The sequence below is a fragment of the Botryllus schlosseri genome, chromosome 16 (assembly GCF_051294905.1).
Source record: "Botryllus schlosseri isolate E-star chromosome 16, Bs_hap1, whole genome shotgun sequence".
NCBI lineage: Eukaryota > Metazoa > Chordata > Ascidiacea > Stolidobranchia > Styelidae > Botryllus > Botryllus schlosseri.
In genome coordinates this window covers 293,861-313,726 of record NC_137251.1, presented here as the reverse complement: position 1 = coordinate 313,726, position 19,866 = coordinate 293,861, and the positions used below count along the sequence as shown (strand labels likewise).

Here is a 19,866-nt window from a genome sequence, read left to right as displayed (position 1 = left end):
GCATTAATTTTGACAGTGTACCATACCGAAAAGGGCCATGAGGCCACTTCTCGATAATGTCATGTAACAGTGTACCAAGTTTAAGGCTTTCATCCACGTATTTATTCGGTAATATATTTTTCAAAGGCGATTTCGCAGCAGACCTATAAGACAGTAATAAAAACGTATGTGTCGTGTTACAGTCTCCAGTTTCAAGGCCAAAATCTCTTATGCTGTACCGAGACCAAATTTCCGAGGCTGCTATTCTTAGTCCTTTACAATGATGTTTTGGATTCAATAGGACAGGCCCAATCTATGAGATAACAATTGCGTATCTGTCCGAATTCGTTGACCTTTCCAATTAGGCTTACGCTATCTCTCGAGTTATAGTCATTTCCATTTCTGCAGATAATTAGTCAGGTCTAATGCGAACATGAACCGTGTTGAATCTTTGTTCCGTACGCCGTTTACGCAGTTACCACACTTCAAGTCACAGCTCACCAGCAGACCTCTCGTGGCACATACGTTAAAATCACTGTTGCCGGGAAATTCATGTTACCGTCACTGGCGTAGCAGCATGTGCTGCCGCCCCTGGCTCTCTTGAAAATGCCGCCCCCTAGGTAGACCGCATCAAATTTCGACATAGATTGATGTTCAAGTAATCTTGTCAATAGGAATAATTACAAATAATATGCCGCTTCTCAGCTTCACCGTCTCGACGTTAATGACGCCAAAAATAATAAAAACAAGAAATAGCGAACGAATGTATTGTACAAATAGAAAATCAATGGCCGCCTCAAAGCAAAAGCAGCGAAAATATCCTCAAATTCAAGTTTTTGAACGTAGTCTCTTTCTATAGACAGAATGGATGGAGCTGATAGCCGATCATTATTCATGAATCATGATAGAACTAAATATATAAGACATAATCAGTTTGAGCTTTGAGAAGCTCCTCACACAGCTCGCAGTTGAAACACCAATGTTCAGATAAAGTTTCAGACACGAGCATAAATACGGTGTCGAATCAAGTAGCTTTGCATTAAACAACCACTGTAAAACATCAAACGTTGTTGCACTACGATCAAACGTGGTTTCACTGCTCCGCACCAGCCTCTTAACCCTTTTAAAATCTCAAGTTGAACAACTTCATATGATTATAACTTAATTTGTGTTCGTCCTAGAGCAGTGGTTCGCCACTTTTTTTTAGACACGCCCCTCTTTAGGATAGTGAAAAATTCCGCGCCCTCGTATCGTCATATTACAAGATCCAACCGGGATGCTAGCAACCCTAACAGATTGTTTGATGGCATGGAAGGTTATGACTGTTGATGAGAGAATTCAAAAATAAGAAACTGGGTCTATATATAGAGAAACACGCGTGAATTGGAGGTAAATCGCGCATAGCGCGAAAAAAATTCATTTGACCGATTCTTCGCGCCTCCTCTTAAGATGCTTTCATGCCCCCCAGGTTGAGAACCCCTGTCCTAGAGGCCTCATATTGGTTTGTACGAAAAACTAGCAATCTTCTGCTTTATGTGATCTCTAATTCGAGGTATAAGGCATGACAATTTTCGCAGCTAACTCCAAAAAGTCCACCTCGTCGTCATAAGTGCTTCTAAAAGCGCTGGTGAATAAATTGTGACTTTCGCTTTGCAGCAGCGCGTGGGAATTCAAAAATCCAAATATATCATTTAAGTGGTGAATGCCGGTAAACCTAGTTTCAGCTTCAAGTTTAAATCTGTCCTATGCTTGAAACATGCATCGTCTAAATTCTTCAACAACACTGAGGCCAGCATCTTCTGTTTGTTCGCCAGACATTCTCCTTTTTCTGCGAACTCTCCGAACAATCGGCCGTGACGGCTATTTCGGAGTGATTCCATCGCCATGTTAACATATTAATTCGTGTTTTCGGAATCAGCGCGACACTAGCTTTCGATTGAGACCTGTTTGATTAAATTTTAGCTGACGGGACGCCAGCTATACGACTACCAAGCACTCTTCTTTTAGCCGGCTGTCTACACGCCGCGCGAGATAGTGTAATGGTGATGCGTCCGGCTTCTTGATCGGTAGGTTGCGGACCCGATCCCTGGCCGGGTCAGACCGAAGACTCGAAAACTGGTATCCGCGGTTATCTCGCTAGACGCCCAGCAATCACGGAGGAGAAAAAAACGGGGTGCAGACTAGGTGACCTTACTATAAAGTCCTTATCGCATCTCCGTCTTCAAACCATCACGATGATGCAGGCATCTCTCTCACTGTGCAGCCTCATTTTGCCGCCCCTGGCGCAGAGCCAGAACCGCCAGGTGGCTGCTACGCCACTGGTTACCGTACCATCATTAAGTTACTTGTTTACGTTGGAAAACGCCATTGTGACGTCATCTTGATAAAAAGTCGCTTGCAGCCCTTGCCCCACCACCCGATATCGTCACGAGCCGCCACTGCATTCCAACCGTGGTTCGTGGTAAGGGGAGAAAGTAGAATGCCACGAGAAATAAGTGCCAAACAAAACCAATTAATTCTTTCATCGCTTGAAGGCTCCTCGTTTTGCAGCTTCCGTGACAAAGTGTCGCATGACGTCAAGAGTGAGAGATTGAAAGTTGTCAGATTGAACGACCTCTGACGTGTGGTTGAGGCAAAACTGGAAACAGTAATTCTCCAATTCCTGTGAAAGATTATTTACATTTACAGACATCATTTGAGACAAGAAAACAACATGTGCAAACCATCGGACTGTCAAAATGTACAGCTAGAACTACCTTTCACAACTACAACTAAAATATGGGGTTTCTTGTTTGAAATGGGAGGGGTTTCGACCCCTAAAATCATCCTCTGGCTACGTGAGCCAGCAATGGCTGTAAGAACATCACACAACAGAATACCTGTATCACGATTCAAGACGACACATGTTTTCGGGTTGTTGGGAAACAAACGTATTTTTAAAAAGCAGAACCACTCACATTTTGAAATCCGTAACTAAATCTAGAACTACTCAAAAAGCTGTAGTTGGCTGAACAATGAGCATCAACTAACTGGATTGTACAAGTCTGCTTCAAGAAGTACCTGCAGAGACCACAGCAATACCACGGAAAACTGATCGCAAACCTTGGCATGATACTTGATAGCAGCTGCAAAGAGAATCGGCGAATTCTCGACTGTGATGCCGTCACGAATGAGCCGTTCACATTGTTGCTTCAAACCGAGTTCACAGTAAGATGTCGCGAGATCAAGGAGACCTGTAACACCATTCCACTTCAATTGATTCAAAACAATGCACAGTTCGACTAAACGATGAGCAGCTTTTTGTAATTCGATTATAATTAATATGATAGTTAGTTTTTGCGGATTAAGTTAGAACTACTGAATTCGCAAAAACTTGGAAATTGAGTTCAGTTGCAGACCAGAGTTTGAAAGTGGACGAAAAGCTTTGGTAAACTGAAATCTTTTCTGCGCTTGGTGCGATTCACATCTATTTCATAGTATTGCTTTGTGTATAGTCTGAATTTCACGCATTTGAAACTTGATCACGCATTTGTTGAGATGCTATCCCAATCTTACCTCCAATCTTGGCCAAATTTACTGGGGCCAGAAATTTTCGCACCACAATGTTCATCAAATGCAATCTAACAGTTTCCGAGCAAATGAAAATGCGAACCAAAATGTTGTAATTTGTAGTTATCAGGCGGCTCTTTCTTTTTGCATTAATTTCAATTTTACACATCTTATCGGTATCATCCTTATCACTGACGCCTTCCCAATTACATTTCTTATCCTCACTCAGCTTTGAGTAGCCTAATCGTTTGATTACATTTCATTGACTGTCCTGTAGTTTATTCGCTGTTAGTCGCTCAAACTTTTGGTTGTTAAAAGTAGCTTGAAACATTTTTGTGTTAGTAGTGTTCAGTACTCATGATTAGGAATAGTTCGAATACGTTCGATTTTTTAATTAAATGGTATTCTACGTATCATGAATGAAACATGAATGGCTTGAGATTGTTGCTAATTACGTCGCTACAGAACATCTCTCTGCCTAAACTTGGGGCCTTATAATATGGGGTAGGGCACCATGCCATGATATTCTCTGCAAACGGGATCTTCTAGTGAACAGAGGGTTAGTGTCGCATTTTCATATCAATACTATAATTTGTGTCCCATAATGCGAAACAATGCTTATTCTGTCGAAAATTGATACCTCAAGGGATGCATAAATACGAATCAAGCTTTCTGTCGCATAGCTCAATTCACAGCTTTTGACAATCCATGCAAACGAATTAGACTGCATTTTCAAAACTACTTACTTACTTGAGTAGATTTAAAGTCAGGCAATTCTACTTCCACTTCAAGTAGTTTTAGGTTGCTTATGGAAGAAGTACTTCTACTCGTACTTGAGTAGATTTTTTCGTCGCTTGGCACATTATTAGAGTATTCATCCTAATGATTGGAGTCGAATTGTGAGAGTTGTTCCTGAGTACCGGTACTGAAATGATGCGCTCCTTGCCACTAAGGGTTCATTTATCAACTAAAGTGAAAGTTTCAATACCTAATTTTCTCTGTGGAAGACTGTAAACCTCAATTACCCGTATTGCATCATACGATAAATGCAGTACAAAGCTACACATAGACACGTTCGTAGAAATGACACATCTGTGCAATTGTGATCAAACCACGGAATTGTCACATAGTGCGATCATTTAGGCACGGTCATAGCCATACACACCGATAGCATCTTCGGGGGGTAGCTCGAGTGTATCTGTGTAGAGCCATTTCAAAAAGGAGTACACAACGGGATAGGAGTAGCCGACAATCTCCACTTTATCCTGACTGCTCTCGTCCCAGTGCGACTGGAACATTCGGCGGTAATATTCACACCTGACAAATAACGACAGAATTTAAGCATCATTATCAACGATACGGTGCACTCTATTATCCCATACTAGGGCTGTGCAGTGGACACAAGAGTTCAAACACTGGTTTTGCAGTCCAGAATGTCACCATCAGATTTGTGCAAACTTTGACAGTCGACTAACAGCACATTTTTGAGTAGTTCTAGTTGTATCTTTAGTTGCAGATTTTGTAAAGCAGTTCTAATTACGGTATTTAAAAGTATTTTAGTTGCCGAACGACTTTAAAACACATGTCGTCGTTTGGTGTGAATTGTGATGCCGGTGTTCTATTGTGTGACGGTCTTGCTGCCATTGCTAGCTCAGCTAGTCATCGCTGTTGACGGCTACTGTGGTACTCGGGCTATTCTGCCGTGTTGGCACGACAATTTTCCTCAAACGTACCCCAAAAGTACAACTAAAGCCAGGTAAGTCCAGTTGCCAGTTTTGCCGGAGTAAGTGGTGCACGTTAGCAAAATCTACTTTCTGAGCAATTGGAAAACGTTGATTGTTCTTATTTACTGAACATTTCTGTAATCAGAATTGTACAAACTACTGGATTTCCAAAATGCATAACCAGAGCTAGGACTACTCACTTTCCATACTCACAACTAGAACTACAACTACAACCACTCCCATTTCAAAATCCGCAACTAGAACTAAACAATACCTTTAGTCAGTTGACAGTCAACTAAATAGATTGGTACTTTGTTCATGTCAGTCTGTCATGTACCTTATCTTCAAAATAGCTCGGTGCACATGAATCACTTTCCCATCGGCAACAATTCTCAGGTCAGAAGTCGTCTCGTCATCAAAGGCATTCGCTAAGCTTTGCTCGACTGACAGTTCTGGTTTTTTTCCAACTGCTAGAGGCCGCCAAGTGACCTGGAAACAGGACCTATTAGTGAATATCAGGGCTGTAACCAGTCATATCCAATAAACCAATACTTTATGATAAATAAATACATAATAATCCAATAATACTGCAGGCGATCACTGTGATTGTCCAACCATGAAATGTATATATCGTATATTATAGTCAGGGGTGGTCAAAGTAGTCAAGAAAGCTACTCAAGTAGAAGTAGAAGTAGCAACGCAAAAATCTACTCAAGTACGAGTATAAGTACTTCTTTCACAGGCAAGCTAAAACTACTTGAAGTACAAGTAGAATTTGCTGGCTTTAAATCTACTCAAGTAAGTAAGTAGTTTTGAAAACGGTCATAATACGTTCGCATGGACTTTCATAAGCTGCAAATTGAGCTATGCGGTAGGTGCAGACTGCAGAGAGCTTCATGTACAACGCATATCGATGCATCCTAGAAGGTATAAATTTCCGACAGCATGAGCTTTCGTCTGCATCATGAGATGCAAATGATTGTTTTGCTATGGACATGAGATACTAATCTTTTGTTTACTCGAACACCCAAGTTTTATAAAATGTCATGGCATGTTCCCTACGCGTATTACGGCCTTTAGTTTAGTCGAATAGCAATACGGAAAATTTATATGGATACGATGTTAACACTTTGCGCGATTCGTATACGATGATAAAAAAATATGGCGTAACGTAAAAATGCCATATAGTGTGATTGTATTTTAGGAAAATAAACGGCGATGCTACTCTTGCTTTTAAACTTAAACATGCGTGTTCTTCAGATGAAAAACCTAAAAGTGATTAGAACTCTAAGTAATGATACTGTGAATTGAACGAGAAATACCAATACGTATACATCAGAAAAGCGGAAAATGTTTTAATGTCTTTTGTCGAGACAGTTTTAACAGTGGTTGCTAAAATAGATCTAACGCTCGAAAAGTCAGAGCCCACTTTTCCAGATTAGAACAAGCCATGGGCTGCTAGATTACGATATGATGGGTAGTTGCTAGATTGCAAAACGGTAGTTTCAAACGTTATAATGGGCCATATATACTCTGATGAAATATGTCATATGGGCGACAATGTGGTGCAATGCAACCTAAATAATATTCACTTTCGTGAAAACAAATTTTGAAACTCTATATCTACTTGATGTGAAGCACGACGGGAATTCTGGGTTTGACTTAAATTTTCTTAAAATTGAAAGTTGGAAATTGAAAACAGCCCGAGAATTCCCCAGTTTCTCTTACCAATTGGAGGGTTACACTACTTCTACTTCACAAACTGAAAATAGCGAAAAGTAAGTAAGTAGATCACAAAGTATTACGAAGTAGAAGTAGCGAAGATTCTATCTACTTGAGTAAGTACCAGAAGTAGAGGAAAACTACTTGAGTACTTCGAAAAAGTAGAAGTACTTCGTTACTGACCACCTCTGATTATAGTGCCGTACTCTAGCAACATAGAGACCCTCTCCTACAGTAAATTGCATCTAGTATAAAATCCTGATTCGAGAGAATCAGCTAGACTTATTTGCTAAACCTACTGGTATCAACGTTTGAAATATATTCGTATGTCTTGTATATTATTGGCATCTTAAGAAGATCTCACCAGGATACAGGATTCCAGGTTAAGTAGTCAGCCAGCTAGACCTATAATACTTTGGTTAGCTATACTTCTACTCCCAGGAACATTACCTTGAATCATTGCGACACCCATTTTGTGAAGTCGGAACGGCTGTAACCAAGTGACAAGGTTCAGAGTCGCAAGTCAATCAACTTGTATCGTTTCGACAATCGACTTCATACTTTCAACACAACATCCGATCCATTGTAGTAAATTATTTATTCAAGTTCTGTACCAAGAACCAGCTATTTGAACTTCATACTGTGAATTTCTTACACAAAATTATTCAATTCAATGATATTGATTGGCTTGTGGTGCAAAAGACACCACAACATGATTCTAGCAATTAAAAATAATAATGACTTGAGTCTAGTCAGTCATTTTCAATTCACCACCAAGTAAAGTGGTGTCCAAAATATGCGTTTCCATGTCTCAATTTATAGATTGTTGATAAAAAACAGCAATGAGCCTGAAAGAAGCTCCCTGGAAATTTGTCAAGATTTGGCGCAAAGCGTTTGAAAGTAGCTGCCAAAGAGTGTGTGTGTGGGGTGGGAGGGGGACCAGAGAAAGGAGAGAAATTATGCAACGATTGGTTAGTAAAGAGATACTTCTACTTGTCAAAATACTTGGATAGGTTATGTCTACCTGCACTACTTCATCAAGTGGCTATCGTTTTGGATTTCTACTTCAAAGCCACAGTTTTCAGTCTTTTTTTAATTATCTAAAACTAGGCCTAGCATGCTGACTTGCTTTACTTTCTTGGAAATCGTAGTTCCTATTTGTACTCGTTTTCAGGTAATGACTACTTTGAGCACCTTTACTCCTAACAGGTTTATTCTTACAAATAAAAGAGCCATGCGCAATGACTCGAGTACAAGTCGCATCAATACACAAGCTGACTGTAGTTGAGTTATTTTCCATAATTGAGAAAATGACTCGAGTGAAAATGAGTCACCGAATATCACGGCTTAAGTCATTACAACCCGGCCTTTTACCCACATCATGTCAAGTTATGTCGTTTGCCAAGAATTATAAGTAATCGAACATACCGGTGGCGCACTAAATCCAACGAATACTTGGTCCAATGTCGAGAAGTCTGTCAGCGCTGGAACGACAGTGGATTGCATGCGAAGTTGACCCCACATAAAAACCTAAGGAAACATAGTGCAACTTTTAACGCTGGCTTGGACAGACCATCATGTTTTGAAAATGCGCAACTACAACGGGAGCTGAACAGTAAACTCGTATTGGATTTGGAACAAAGTAAATATTTTCTGCCACCACTCGTCAGGGGTGGTCGTCAGTAACTAGTAGAGAATGGGAAAGAACATTGAATATCAACAATCGTATTCATGACATCGGGACTCAGGCGTAAAATCTGACAGCTAGAACTAGAACTACTAACTTTTTAAAACCCACAACTAGAACTACTCACTTTTAAAAACTCACAATTAGAATTAGTACTAAACACTTTTCCAACCATCAGCTGGCCACCCCATCATTACTAGTGATGAGCTAGCAATGACAACTAACCAGACCGCTAGTTCGCACAAGTCCGTTTCAATGGCATGATCTAACTTCTCACCTGTCCAAGCTGATTCTGGGCTGCGGAAGAATGAGAGTACGGTGAAGCAGCAACAAGAACAACGCGTCCGAGCTCAACCGCTACCTAACATAAAAAAAGTAACGTTATTGTGATACTTTGCATGAAAATAGGGCGACAATAACTTTCTTTTTTCAATTTTTATTGGTTATTTTTTTCAAATTTGACTGGCTACTCCATGAAATTACTAGTTGTCCAAAAATAAAACGATGCGTAAAATTGAGGTAGAAAACTTTGTCTTGAAAAATGATTAGCGCCAATCAATAATGACGGAATTTCACACCGTAAATACTATTTGCTTGCTACACATCATTTTTACAGACAACCTAACAATTTCATGGGCTAGCCTGTAAAAATGTGAAGAAAAAAACAATTCATAATGCGATGACATATTCACGTTGAAATAAACCAGAATATTTTCGACTGACACTAGTCAATGGATATCCCTGCCTAAAACACTCGGGCTTATTTCCAAGCGATTATATCATTCAATGGTATTGGAAATTCTGTACCTCCAAGAAGATTTTTTTTTGTAATAAATCTAAAATTTTCTATGGTAATATCTTCGCTTCTACATATTGAAATTGAGCCAAATTCGATGCTCGGCATTTTTTAGCCAACTAATATTTTAATCAAGTAACAAGTGGTAAAATATCAAAAATACCCTTTTTCACACTTACTTGGATGGGTGTAACCGCATTCGCCTTGTTTCCGCAACCCAGCTGACCGTAACTGTTCGCGCCCCAGCCGTACAACGTTCCATCGTCGGACAGAGCTAAACTGTGTGCAAATCCGCACACAATCTAGAAATACAACAACAAATCTCAGTCAGCCATTCACGCAACAGCCAAGAGCATCAATTTTCTGCTTTAACGTACAGAATAAATATAGCCAACGTCAGCGACTAGTAGAGAATTGGCAATAACATTGTACATCAACAATTTTGTTGGCTCCCTATTCAAATTTTGTTCAGAGGCATGTGCATTACCTGGACAACGACAACATTCTGTAAAGCAGCAATTCTGCATGGGTTGGACTGGTTCACGTTATTTCCCACTCCCAATTGACCGTTTCCGTTGTAGCCCCACGAATATACTTCGCCGTTATCAGTCACAGCCAGAGACGATGTCTGCGGTAGTGATTCAAGTCAGTAATAAGTCATAAGTGAGTTATGGGTAGGGCGACTTTTTTACCTCAAAAACGGAAGATATTACATTAAAAAAGAAAAATTTAAACTCATGTTTGACAAAATTTTGCCCTAATGCAAATCCACGTAAATTATGCGTTTTTGCACATAATGTTAGAATTGTACAACTTTTCTTGATTTCCTGCTGGAGCTGTCTGTCCTTGCGAGGTAGCTTGGCCTGAAAAAACTTTTCAACTCAAAACCGGACAAATTTTTACATAAGAAACTTTATTTTAACGAAATCTGCATCTATGAAGAATTCCAGTAGTCACGCATTATGCTACATATAATTATAATTTGTTGCAGTACAACTAGAAAACGTGTGTCATAGTCTGGCGTGAATCGTGATATCGGTGTTCTGTTGTGTGATGTTCTTGCAGCCATTGATAGCGAGGACGAGGAGTCATCAATACTAACAGTGGCGTAGCCATGGGTGGGTTTGGGGGTGGTAACCCAATTCTATCTCCAATATTTTCTCAGTTCATTTGCAATTCGCATTATCATTAGTTCTAGTGAGTGTTGAAAAGTGACTGGTTCTAGTTTTATTTGGAGTTGAGCATTTTGAAAATCCAGTACATTGGAAAAGTCTGGCCTCCATCGATTGTATATCGTTTTAAGAAAATGTTGCGAAGCATGATATGACTATGGCTGAGCGCAAGGATTCGAGTCAAGTAGTGAAAGACCATTTTCTCAACTGTTGAAATCACGTATCTCTCCACTAAGAGGTATAATGTCGACAAGAATTAATACTTAGATGCGTTACATATAATCAGGGCTTTGGAGCAGCCGTAAATTTAAACTGCTCCAGCTCCGGAGCCGCATTATTACCGCTGCTCCGGCTCTGAAATTATCGAATGGACCTGTCTATATCAGGGGTGGCCAATCCGTGGGCCAAATGTAGCCAGAGAGAGGGTTTTGCGTGACCCGCGAGCTAATTTCCTATTATATTATCGAAAATGAATTGCTCAGATTGTGAACTTGCAATGCCAACCAACAATTACAATTCTGGCTGCGACACTTGGGATGTTGATGTCTAAAATATCAGTTCCGACGCATTGGCAGGTCCAGGGTCCAGTCACATTTTCAGTAAATCGTCGTACATTACAATTAACTAAAGTAGTAGCGAAATTTTTCTTCACGCTTCGCGTGTTCGATTGTCACACGATTTCTTGCTTGGTAGCCTACCCACTACTGAAAATGACAAAACCGCCTAATTTACCCGATTGAGTCTAACTGTATTCGCAATTACGGGAGAAAGTCTGCGCGTTTGCGCTCGCATAAAGATCGTCGACGGTGAAATGCAGGCACAAAATCATTGTCGCATATTATCGGAGACCTTCGATATCGATGTGGCCAGACGCCAAATAGTCGTGTCCTTGTAAAACTGAGCCTAGCGGGCGGTATACAATAGACCCTCTATACTCAAGTAATACTATTATTGACCCAGTTTATTAATAAACTTTAAATTTTACCCGCTTGGCGTGGCTAGTGGACCGCGCACTCGTTCGTCAATTTCATGTGCCCCTTTAGCCGAAAAGGTTGCCCATTCTTGGTCTATATAGATTACTAATCTACCCATAGGTTAGTTATCTATAGTAATCTAGACTCTGTCAGCCGTCACTAATATCCGATGTAGCAACGGAGACATATAGGTGGCACCGGCTTGTGACGTCATACTGAATACTTGTCAATTGTCGACAACATCATAGTTGCACTAGAACGCACTTTACTCTATGCCATTGCTGTGCACAGCATTGAAATTCAGGCCTGGTGTTCAATTATGATAAATCAGCAGATGTGGTTGTTGCATATATAATAGCATCGTATGAAATAGGTCAGAGCCGGAGCTACTCCTCAAATAACGGGCTCCAGCTGCGGCTCCGGCTGAATTTTACGTAGAGCTCCGGCTTCAGCTCCGGTGAAAATGCACGGCTCCGGGCTCCGGCTCCAAAGCCCTGCATATAATGACTGTAACTACGATTGCAGTGAAGAAAAGATTTTTCAACTTTTTTTACAGCTTCCGACAGCTTCATAGATACTCAGAATCTGTGTACTACAAGCTGTTTGGAGGCATTTTACAGTGCAAATTTTTGCAACTTTTCTCTATTTTTCATACTACCTTTTACTGCAACTTTTATCAAATATTGCGTAAAAATGTATAGGAGTGATTTCAAAACATGCTAAAACTATTTCTAGTATGGTTCTATTTTCTATGATTTGAATAACAATGAGCTATATGATGGGTTAGCTGCATATCACTATCTATGACACAATGGCTGGCAAGCAAGAAGTTCAACTACCCCTGCCAAGCACGACCGTACACGAACAATATGGAAATAGATCGCGTTATTATCAATCCTGTCGCTGAAATTTGAGATAGTTGCTTATTTCATGAACGCCCAGGCGAGATCACCGAAATTTATATTTTCACTGGATCACCTTTTTCAAGCTAGGCTAATGATTTTGTCGCCAAGTGTCAGGTTTTTTGCAACGCCTTGGGTAAAGTTTGCAGACCTAGGGGTTCGGGGTGCGTTATTTGACTTGTTTTAGGAGGAGGGGGTTATCGCTATGCTGCTGAGGTTATTTTTTTTTGGGGGGGGGGGGGGGGAGGATTCTTTCCGCATTGCGTAATTTTCGTGTTGTGTAGGCCTACCTGGAAAAAATGTGGTTGGCGGTCTCGCCAGAATGTCTGTGAAATGGCAAACTAACAAATTTGACAAGTCTGCAGGAGCTAGGTTAAACAACGGAACCTTCCAAGTATCTCGTACCCTACTAATTCAACAGAAATTATAAATGCAACTTCTTACAGCAACTTTTGTCAAAATTAAGTGCAACCTTCTAGCTATTTTAGTGCAACAAAAACTTGCCCCAGTTGCCAGATATGTCATATACAATCTGCATCTTCATGCAATCACTTTGGAACGAATTGAAAAAGTGAAATTCATTGCAATTGAACGCCACCTGTCCGCAGGCGATGTCGATAATTCGCTTGCTGCCAATGCATGCATTCACTCTTCTTGGTGAGCTCTGGTTGGAAGAGGATCCCGAGCCAATCTGAAAGATATGGACCGTCAATGGAAGCTAGGGTAACGTCAGGGTCTTCTTCGGTGGCGTTTTAGTGTAACAGTTTTTCTCCCAATTTTGGTTTTTACAATCATCCTATCAACTTGAAAATTTGAAGGTTGTCGTATCCTGAATCAGATGAAGTTTTTCTTTTACATATACCAAAGGAGCGCATTCCTTAGGTTCATTCAAAAATAACTTTTTCTTCCATTTTACTGGATATTCGATAAAATCATACGGTTGGTTGAAAAAAAAAACACGCTGCACACCAAATTCGGTTTAATTCTCACCAGTAGAAAAGAAACTATAAGTATTTGGAAATTTAGAATTTCATTTCACATTTTACTATAAACGCACGAAATCGCCAAGTTGTGCACAAAAACAATGGCCAGCAAATTGAGCTCGCCTTCAATCTGCAGAAGCAAAGTTACTGATGTTAAAAAAATTGGTATCACCCAAATTTGGTATGCAGCGCTTTTTTAGGCTATCCAAGCTATCGATTTTATTGAATAGCCGGCAAAATTTGAGGAAAAAGTACTTCTTTGAACAACCCTATTATGAAGTTGTATTATTCTGTCCGCTGCCACACAAACCTGTCCGCAATTGTTGTAGCCCCAAGCAAAAACCTCCCCAGTATCGGTCAGGACAAGAGAATGGTGATTTCCGCACGCGATCTTGATGACTCTGTGATTGATACTTCTGGGAGTGGGAGTGAGGCAAGGAGCACTCGTGCCGTTGCCCAGCTGCGAATACACATTTTGACCCCAGGTGTAGACGACACCATCTAGAAAAGCGTGATACATTTCAAGTGAGACTTGGAGACAGGATTGCAACCAGACTTTTTGTCAAATGTTTTCATGCTCTCATTCCAATTCTAATCAAATTTGTGACATGTTTCCACGCTGTTTCATTATACTTGTCATGTCATTTCTAGTTTTCTTGTAAATGTTCCATGTGTCGTGTGAAACGGTCAAGCTTGCTGCACAGACATTTTCGTGCTTACGAGAACGAACTCTGATTAGATGGGAACTGAACTTGTTTCAATTTTTCATAAATTCAGTAAATAATTGTAATCTAATTTGGAAAAAATGTGGGTCTATAATTCTAATTCTAGTCTAATTTAAAAAAACAACTGTGTAGCTATATATCTAATCTAATTTGGATAAGTTGAAAATGTTCAAGTTGTGCAACTTAGTTATGACTCGAATTGAGCTGCAAATTGTCATTGACTTGATTCGAGTCCTTTTTTCAAACATGGATAATGATTCAACTCGATTTGAGTCCCATCGTGCATCGACTCAATTTGTACTCGAGACATTATTTATGACTTTCAAAACTTGTCTTGGACTACTGAGGCATTCAATATCACCCAAGAGTTCAAAGAAAAGCGAGTTGAACTTGACTTGAACTCGGTAATGACCAGTGGACACTATGGCTCGGACTTAAATTGGTATTGAATTGAACGATCACTCGTGACTTCTTTCGTTGAATTGGCTACAACACTGCTTTGAGATGCCAAAAGATTTCCTACCTTCTGTCAAAGCGACCACGTGAGGTCCGTGTCCTGCTGCAATATCAATTATCTTTTTGCCATCAAGAGCACTGATGGTTCGAGGCTTAAGGGAGCTCACAGTATCACCAACTCCTAAACATCCATTCGTGTTTGTTCCCAACGCATACACCTGTAAACGACTAATAGTAGTTTAGATAACTGGAGAGCGATCATACACAGACTTGTACAAACTACTCCATTTTCAAATTGTGCATCTAGAACTAGAACTATTAACTTTTAAAAACTCTCGACTAGAACTAGAACTACTTACTTTGTAAAGTTAACTAGAACTAGCGACCTTTGAAAATCCACAACTACGGTAACTAAAACACAACTAGCTAATAACTAATAATGTGAATTAATGTATTGCAAATGAGCTTCAAGGAATATTGAAGACAGAATCAGGGTCTGGCTTTTGAGTTTGTAATGGGAGGGGTTTCGACCCCCTCGTTATGCTAGTAGGGATGACTCTGAGCTTACAATGGCTGCAAGAACAAAACACAACAGAAAACCAGCATCACGATTCACTCCAAATGACGACACATATCTTCTAGTTAGCCCTCCAGTTTACCGAACCATGACCTGACATATCGATCAAGCCTTCCTGCACATGCCACCTTTTTTGTCACCTGTCCTTTTAGGCTATATTATTTTCTTTTACTTTTCATTTGGTGTACAATCTGTACATGTCTCCTGTTTACATTGCCTAGGCCAGGTGGCTGTCTGATTACTCCAAATCGTTTCGAGAACTTCCTATCTTCCATTGTATCGTAGCCTTGCGGTGTATCGAAGTAATGAAATTTTTAGCAATAAATTGAATTGAATTCTAGTTTTTCTGCAACCAAATTTATTTAAATGCAAAACGAAAACTCCTACTCATATTTCAAAATCCATAACTAGAGATATAGAACTACTCACTTCACCAAACTTACATCTAGAACTACGGTATTTAATTTACAACATCTGTAATGAAAACTAGAAGCCCGCACTATACAAAATGCTCAACTGTAGAAGTAGAACTACCGCACTCAAAAAGCAGCATGCCTATAGCCTAGTCTAATGGTCAGTGGACCGTCAAGCAAGATGGCTATAGTTTGTACAAGTCTGCATCAAACATTCAGTGTTGGGATCAAGTCACTGCCTTTGAGTTACAAGTCATCTCGAGGCATTGCATATTATGACTCAAGTCAAGTCAAGTCGATCGATTTTTGAAGGTGACTCGAGTCGAGTCAAGTCACGAGACAAGTCACAATTTAAGTCAAGTTAATTTTTCGACGTACGAGGCATAATTACATCATTGCATTTTGATAGCTGTTTGAATGTCGCCATTTATTTTGAATCGAGGAACGAACATAGACTTAATTAAATAAACAAAAAGGTGTCGTTTTGTTCACACATATAAGTTACTGTATAGCCTTGGTCTATTTTAATTTAATTTTAATTTCAATTCCCTGAAGTGAAAACCCGATAAGACCTTCGTGAGTCGTCTATTTGTCGTGTGAATTATAGATAAGAGAAATAAATCGTACAATGTTTGGTGCATGTAATCTCTCGTGGCTATGATATATATACGAATGTAATACAGCGTATATACACATTCAATTCATTCATTAATCGGTGATTCGGAAGTCCGTGGCATTGTCGTACGGGATTCAATAAAGTTACAAGTCGTGGAGACAGAAACAAAATATATTCGTCAGTGTGATCCATCGAATACGTGTGCAATAGACAGGCTTCGTGGTACGTCAGTCAACAAGGCCGTACGGCGTGGTTATGCTGGCCTGTCGAACGCAAGGGAACACGCAGCGAATTGTAAACGCAACCTTCTGGAGTCAGATTATACAACTATAACATCTACAAACATTCGCTCTGCGTTATAGTCTACACATCACCCATAATAGAGAATAGAATACGAAACCTCAGACAGTTGAAAGGAATTGATATATTTGCCCACCTACACATCCATGAGATACAATAAGCCTGCGCCGATGGTTGACGAGTAATAAAAACTTATAAACTATATTAGGATTCAATTTAAATCACAAAAGAGGTTTGGTTAAGATGAGCACCGACAACAATGAGCAGTCTAAAGAACAGAGAAAGATACTGAATACATGCATTGCCAATAGATTACTTTACTACTATAACAGAAGCTGCAAGCTCCAATCACTTTGCTTGCGGTCAATCTATTTGTGATGGAACAATGGAGACTCACTAAAACGCACAATCATTGAGTGACTGGTCACTCTCACAGGTCACACCAACGTACCGTGAGCAATCCGAATATACGCAAGATCAGCCATTTTATCGACACCGTTCCTTGATGACTTGAAATTGACTCGTAAATTTTGCTTGATTCACGAGTCAATCCCTATTTTTGAAACACCGATTCAAGTCTCAAGTCAAGTCATTTTTGCAAAGTGACTCGAGTCAAGTCCAGTCATACGAAAAATGTGACTCGAGTCAAGTCATGACTCGATTCATCCCAACACTGCTTAGGTTACACTCTGGAGTTTCGATATTACCTTGTCATCATTGGTTGTAAAGATAACTTCGGCCGCCGCTTGACTGAAGACAAAAACAAGACGAATCTTCGATCTAATTTCGGCCTCTACAAGGTTCAGAATCGGCCAGAGAGCTAGATCTGAAGTTTGAAATCTGTACTTGACAATGTCATGTCGTGTGGACGACTTATTACGGTCGGCTACAGGCTCAATGTCAGCAGGGGGGCTGCAAGAGTCCATCATATGTTGACATGAAAATTCCAGTGGTGAGTCTGAGATTGTTGCTTTACTTCATATACCAGCCATGACAGTGGTCTGCAGAAAGATACCAACGCTTGAGGATGCTAGCTGAAAGCAGAGATACCGGTAAGCAATTTTCCTGTCACAAAAATTCCAAATACATGGTTGAAATGACTTGAGTCATGAGCAATTTTTCAGTTGACTCGACTTGAATCAGTCATTTTCTTAATCACTCGCCTTTTTCACTAAGTGACTATGCTGTCGTTGCACAATAACAAAGATATATTTCGCATTCCTTGGTGATTTTGAGGATGTTCTGGTGGTCTTACATTATTATATGGATTTTCGGAATCAATTATATACCAGGGTTGTAACCAAGTCACAAGGCTCCGAGTCACAAGTCAATCTCACTTTTATATTTTTGACCCGAGTAAGTCGAGTCATTTTCAATTCCCACCGAGTCAAGTCCAAGTCAGCGAACAGAGGATAGAGTCCGAGTCATGGTATTATGACTCGAGTCCGAGTCCAAGTCATTGTGTTGACTGCTCAGTTTCCAGTTAAAGTCTTCCTAAACCCAGTTTTTTAACTCTGTTCGGTGATATTGAATGGTTCGCATTTATAATATATCAATTTTCCTCACTTTTAGCAGTTTCTGGTCGCATTTTCAAGCACCAGTACCAACAAACGAAATCTAAATAGTGTGTTGGCTTCGAAATTACAATGAAATGTCTGTCTTGGCTGTCTGAATCTCGAGTCAATGACTTGCTTCGAGTCATGCGCAATGACTCGAGTCCAAGTCGAGTCAATACACAGATTGACTTGAGTCGAGTCGAGTCCTTTCCGTATTTTGAGAAAATGACTCGAGTCGAGTCATCCGAAAATCGTGACTCGAGTCGAGTCATGACTCGAGTCATTACAACCCTGTTATATACCAGAGTGGAATCGGTGACGTGAGCATTTATATTTGATCACGCCGATTAATGAATTATGCCGACGTCACATAGCGATCCAGAGTCCAGATCCAGAGTAAGGCGCTTGCGCTTTATAATGAACTCAAGCAAGCGTGGCATTTGCGTAACAGCGAATATACGACGTAGCCCTAGTCCGACGTATACAAGGTCTATCTTAGCACATTGTGTCGTTAAATAAGTAATTCAGTATTGAATCAGAGCGAAAAATATTTCCATAACACGGATGAAATTTTCCAATCACGCGAGAAATCCGTCTGTCACGCACAACATGTTGTCGAAAACAACCTCCGATTCCAGTCTCGATTATAGGTATAGCATTTGATTAACACCATGCAGTTATTATAAATTCTGACCTATAGGTTTGTGATGAATTGCCTCATATGACAGGACAGGCTTGGCTCGTATACGCCTCACCTTTTCTTTCGCCTTTTATTTAAAAAAAAAATCTCATTGGGTCAGTACATTTCAGGTGCTCCATGCCAAATTCCCACCTTCTCGAAACGTCATGAAAATTGGCATGCTTACAGAGCTTTGTTTTCTGATTTCAGAAATCCAAATTTCATCAAAAAAGGTCGACTAGAACCGAAGGTATGATCGTCCAAAAATTGCCATTTTTGTGATCGCTGAAGCGGAAAAAATAGCAGAAATATATACATGTAACTTAAATTTGCCATAATTCGATCAAATTAAGGCTGTTGAGGGCGAAACTTTCACACTTGGTCATTTACAGCACACTTAATGCATTTTCACCGTCTTTGACACCTGGGGCTGCCTTGTTTGACCTTTGAACCCATGCTTTTATTTATAACTTTTGAAGGCACTCATGCATGACATCAGTTTTAATTGTAGATATCTCATGGCTAACAGGTGGTATTATCAAGTGTAAGATATCATTGGAAAGCTCTTGGAAAGCACTTTCAAAATCAACAATAATATTAGTGGATATTTCATCTTCAAATTTAAAAAAAAATTTTGTAAACAAGTGTTGAAAAAATTGTTGAATTTCGAAATATCGAATATCCAGTAATTTTATTGTTGAATTTGATAGTCCTTGTCAAGAGCTTTCCAATGACACGTTACACTTGATGACACCTCCTCTTAGCCAAAATATATTTGCAATTAAAAATGACGTCACGAGAGAGCGATTTTTGAAGACATGAACAGAATCATGGGGTTGAAGGTCAGACTATGCAACCCCAGGTGTCGAAGAAGGGGACAAAGTATCAAGTAGGATATAAATGAACAAGTGTGGAAGTGTCACCCTCAACGACCCTAATTTGACCAAAATATAGCAAATTTAAATTGCATGTGTAAATTTCTGACGTTTTTTCCGTTTGAGCGAGCACAAAAACAGCAAAAAGGCCAGCGATTCCAATCAGGGTGACGGTACTGCC

The 19,866-nt window shown here is 39.9% G+C and overlaps 1 protein-coding gene across 3 annotated transcripts; it reads right to left on the bottom strand.

The window, feature by feature from the left end:
* Nucleotides 1-730: 730 nt before the first annotated feature.
* Nucleotides 731-19,559, bottom strand: LOC145458504 (RCC1 and BTB domain-containing protein 1-like). Of its 3 annotated transcripts, none has more exons than XM_080336887.1 (13): nt 18,826-19,559; nt 17,283-17,609; nt 14,737-14,887; nt 13,799-13,989; nt 13,104-13,196; nt 9,945-10,085; nt 9,637-9,759; nt 8,939-9,022; nt 8,403-8,504; nt 5,590-5,741; nt 4,694-4,845; nt 3,082-3,212; nt 731-2,641 (listed from the first exon to the last, which is right to left on the bottom strand). In XM_080336887.1, exons 2-13 carry the CDS (start codon nt 17,502-17,504, stop codon nt 2,501-2,503), a joined length of 1,683 nt encoding a protein of 560 aa, XP_080193013.1. In that variant the 5' UTR covers nt 17,505-17,609; nt 18,826-19,559; the 3' UTR covers nt 731-2,500. The 3 variants fall into 3 exon arrangements, with proteins under 3 accessions (XP_080193013.1, XP_080193014.1, XP_080193015.1); XM_080336888.1 differs by lacking the exon at nt 18,826-19,559 and adding an exon at nt 18,434-18,729; XM_080336889.1 differs by lacking the exon at nt 18,826-19,559 and having other exon boundaries at nt 14,737-14,897; nt 17,283-17,426.
* Between the last annotated feature and the right edge of the window lie 307 nt (nt 19,560-19,866).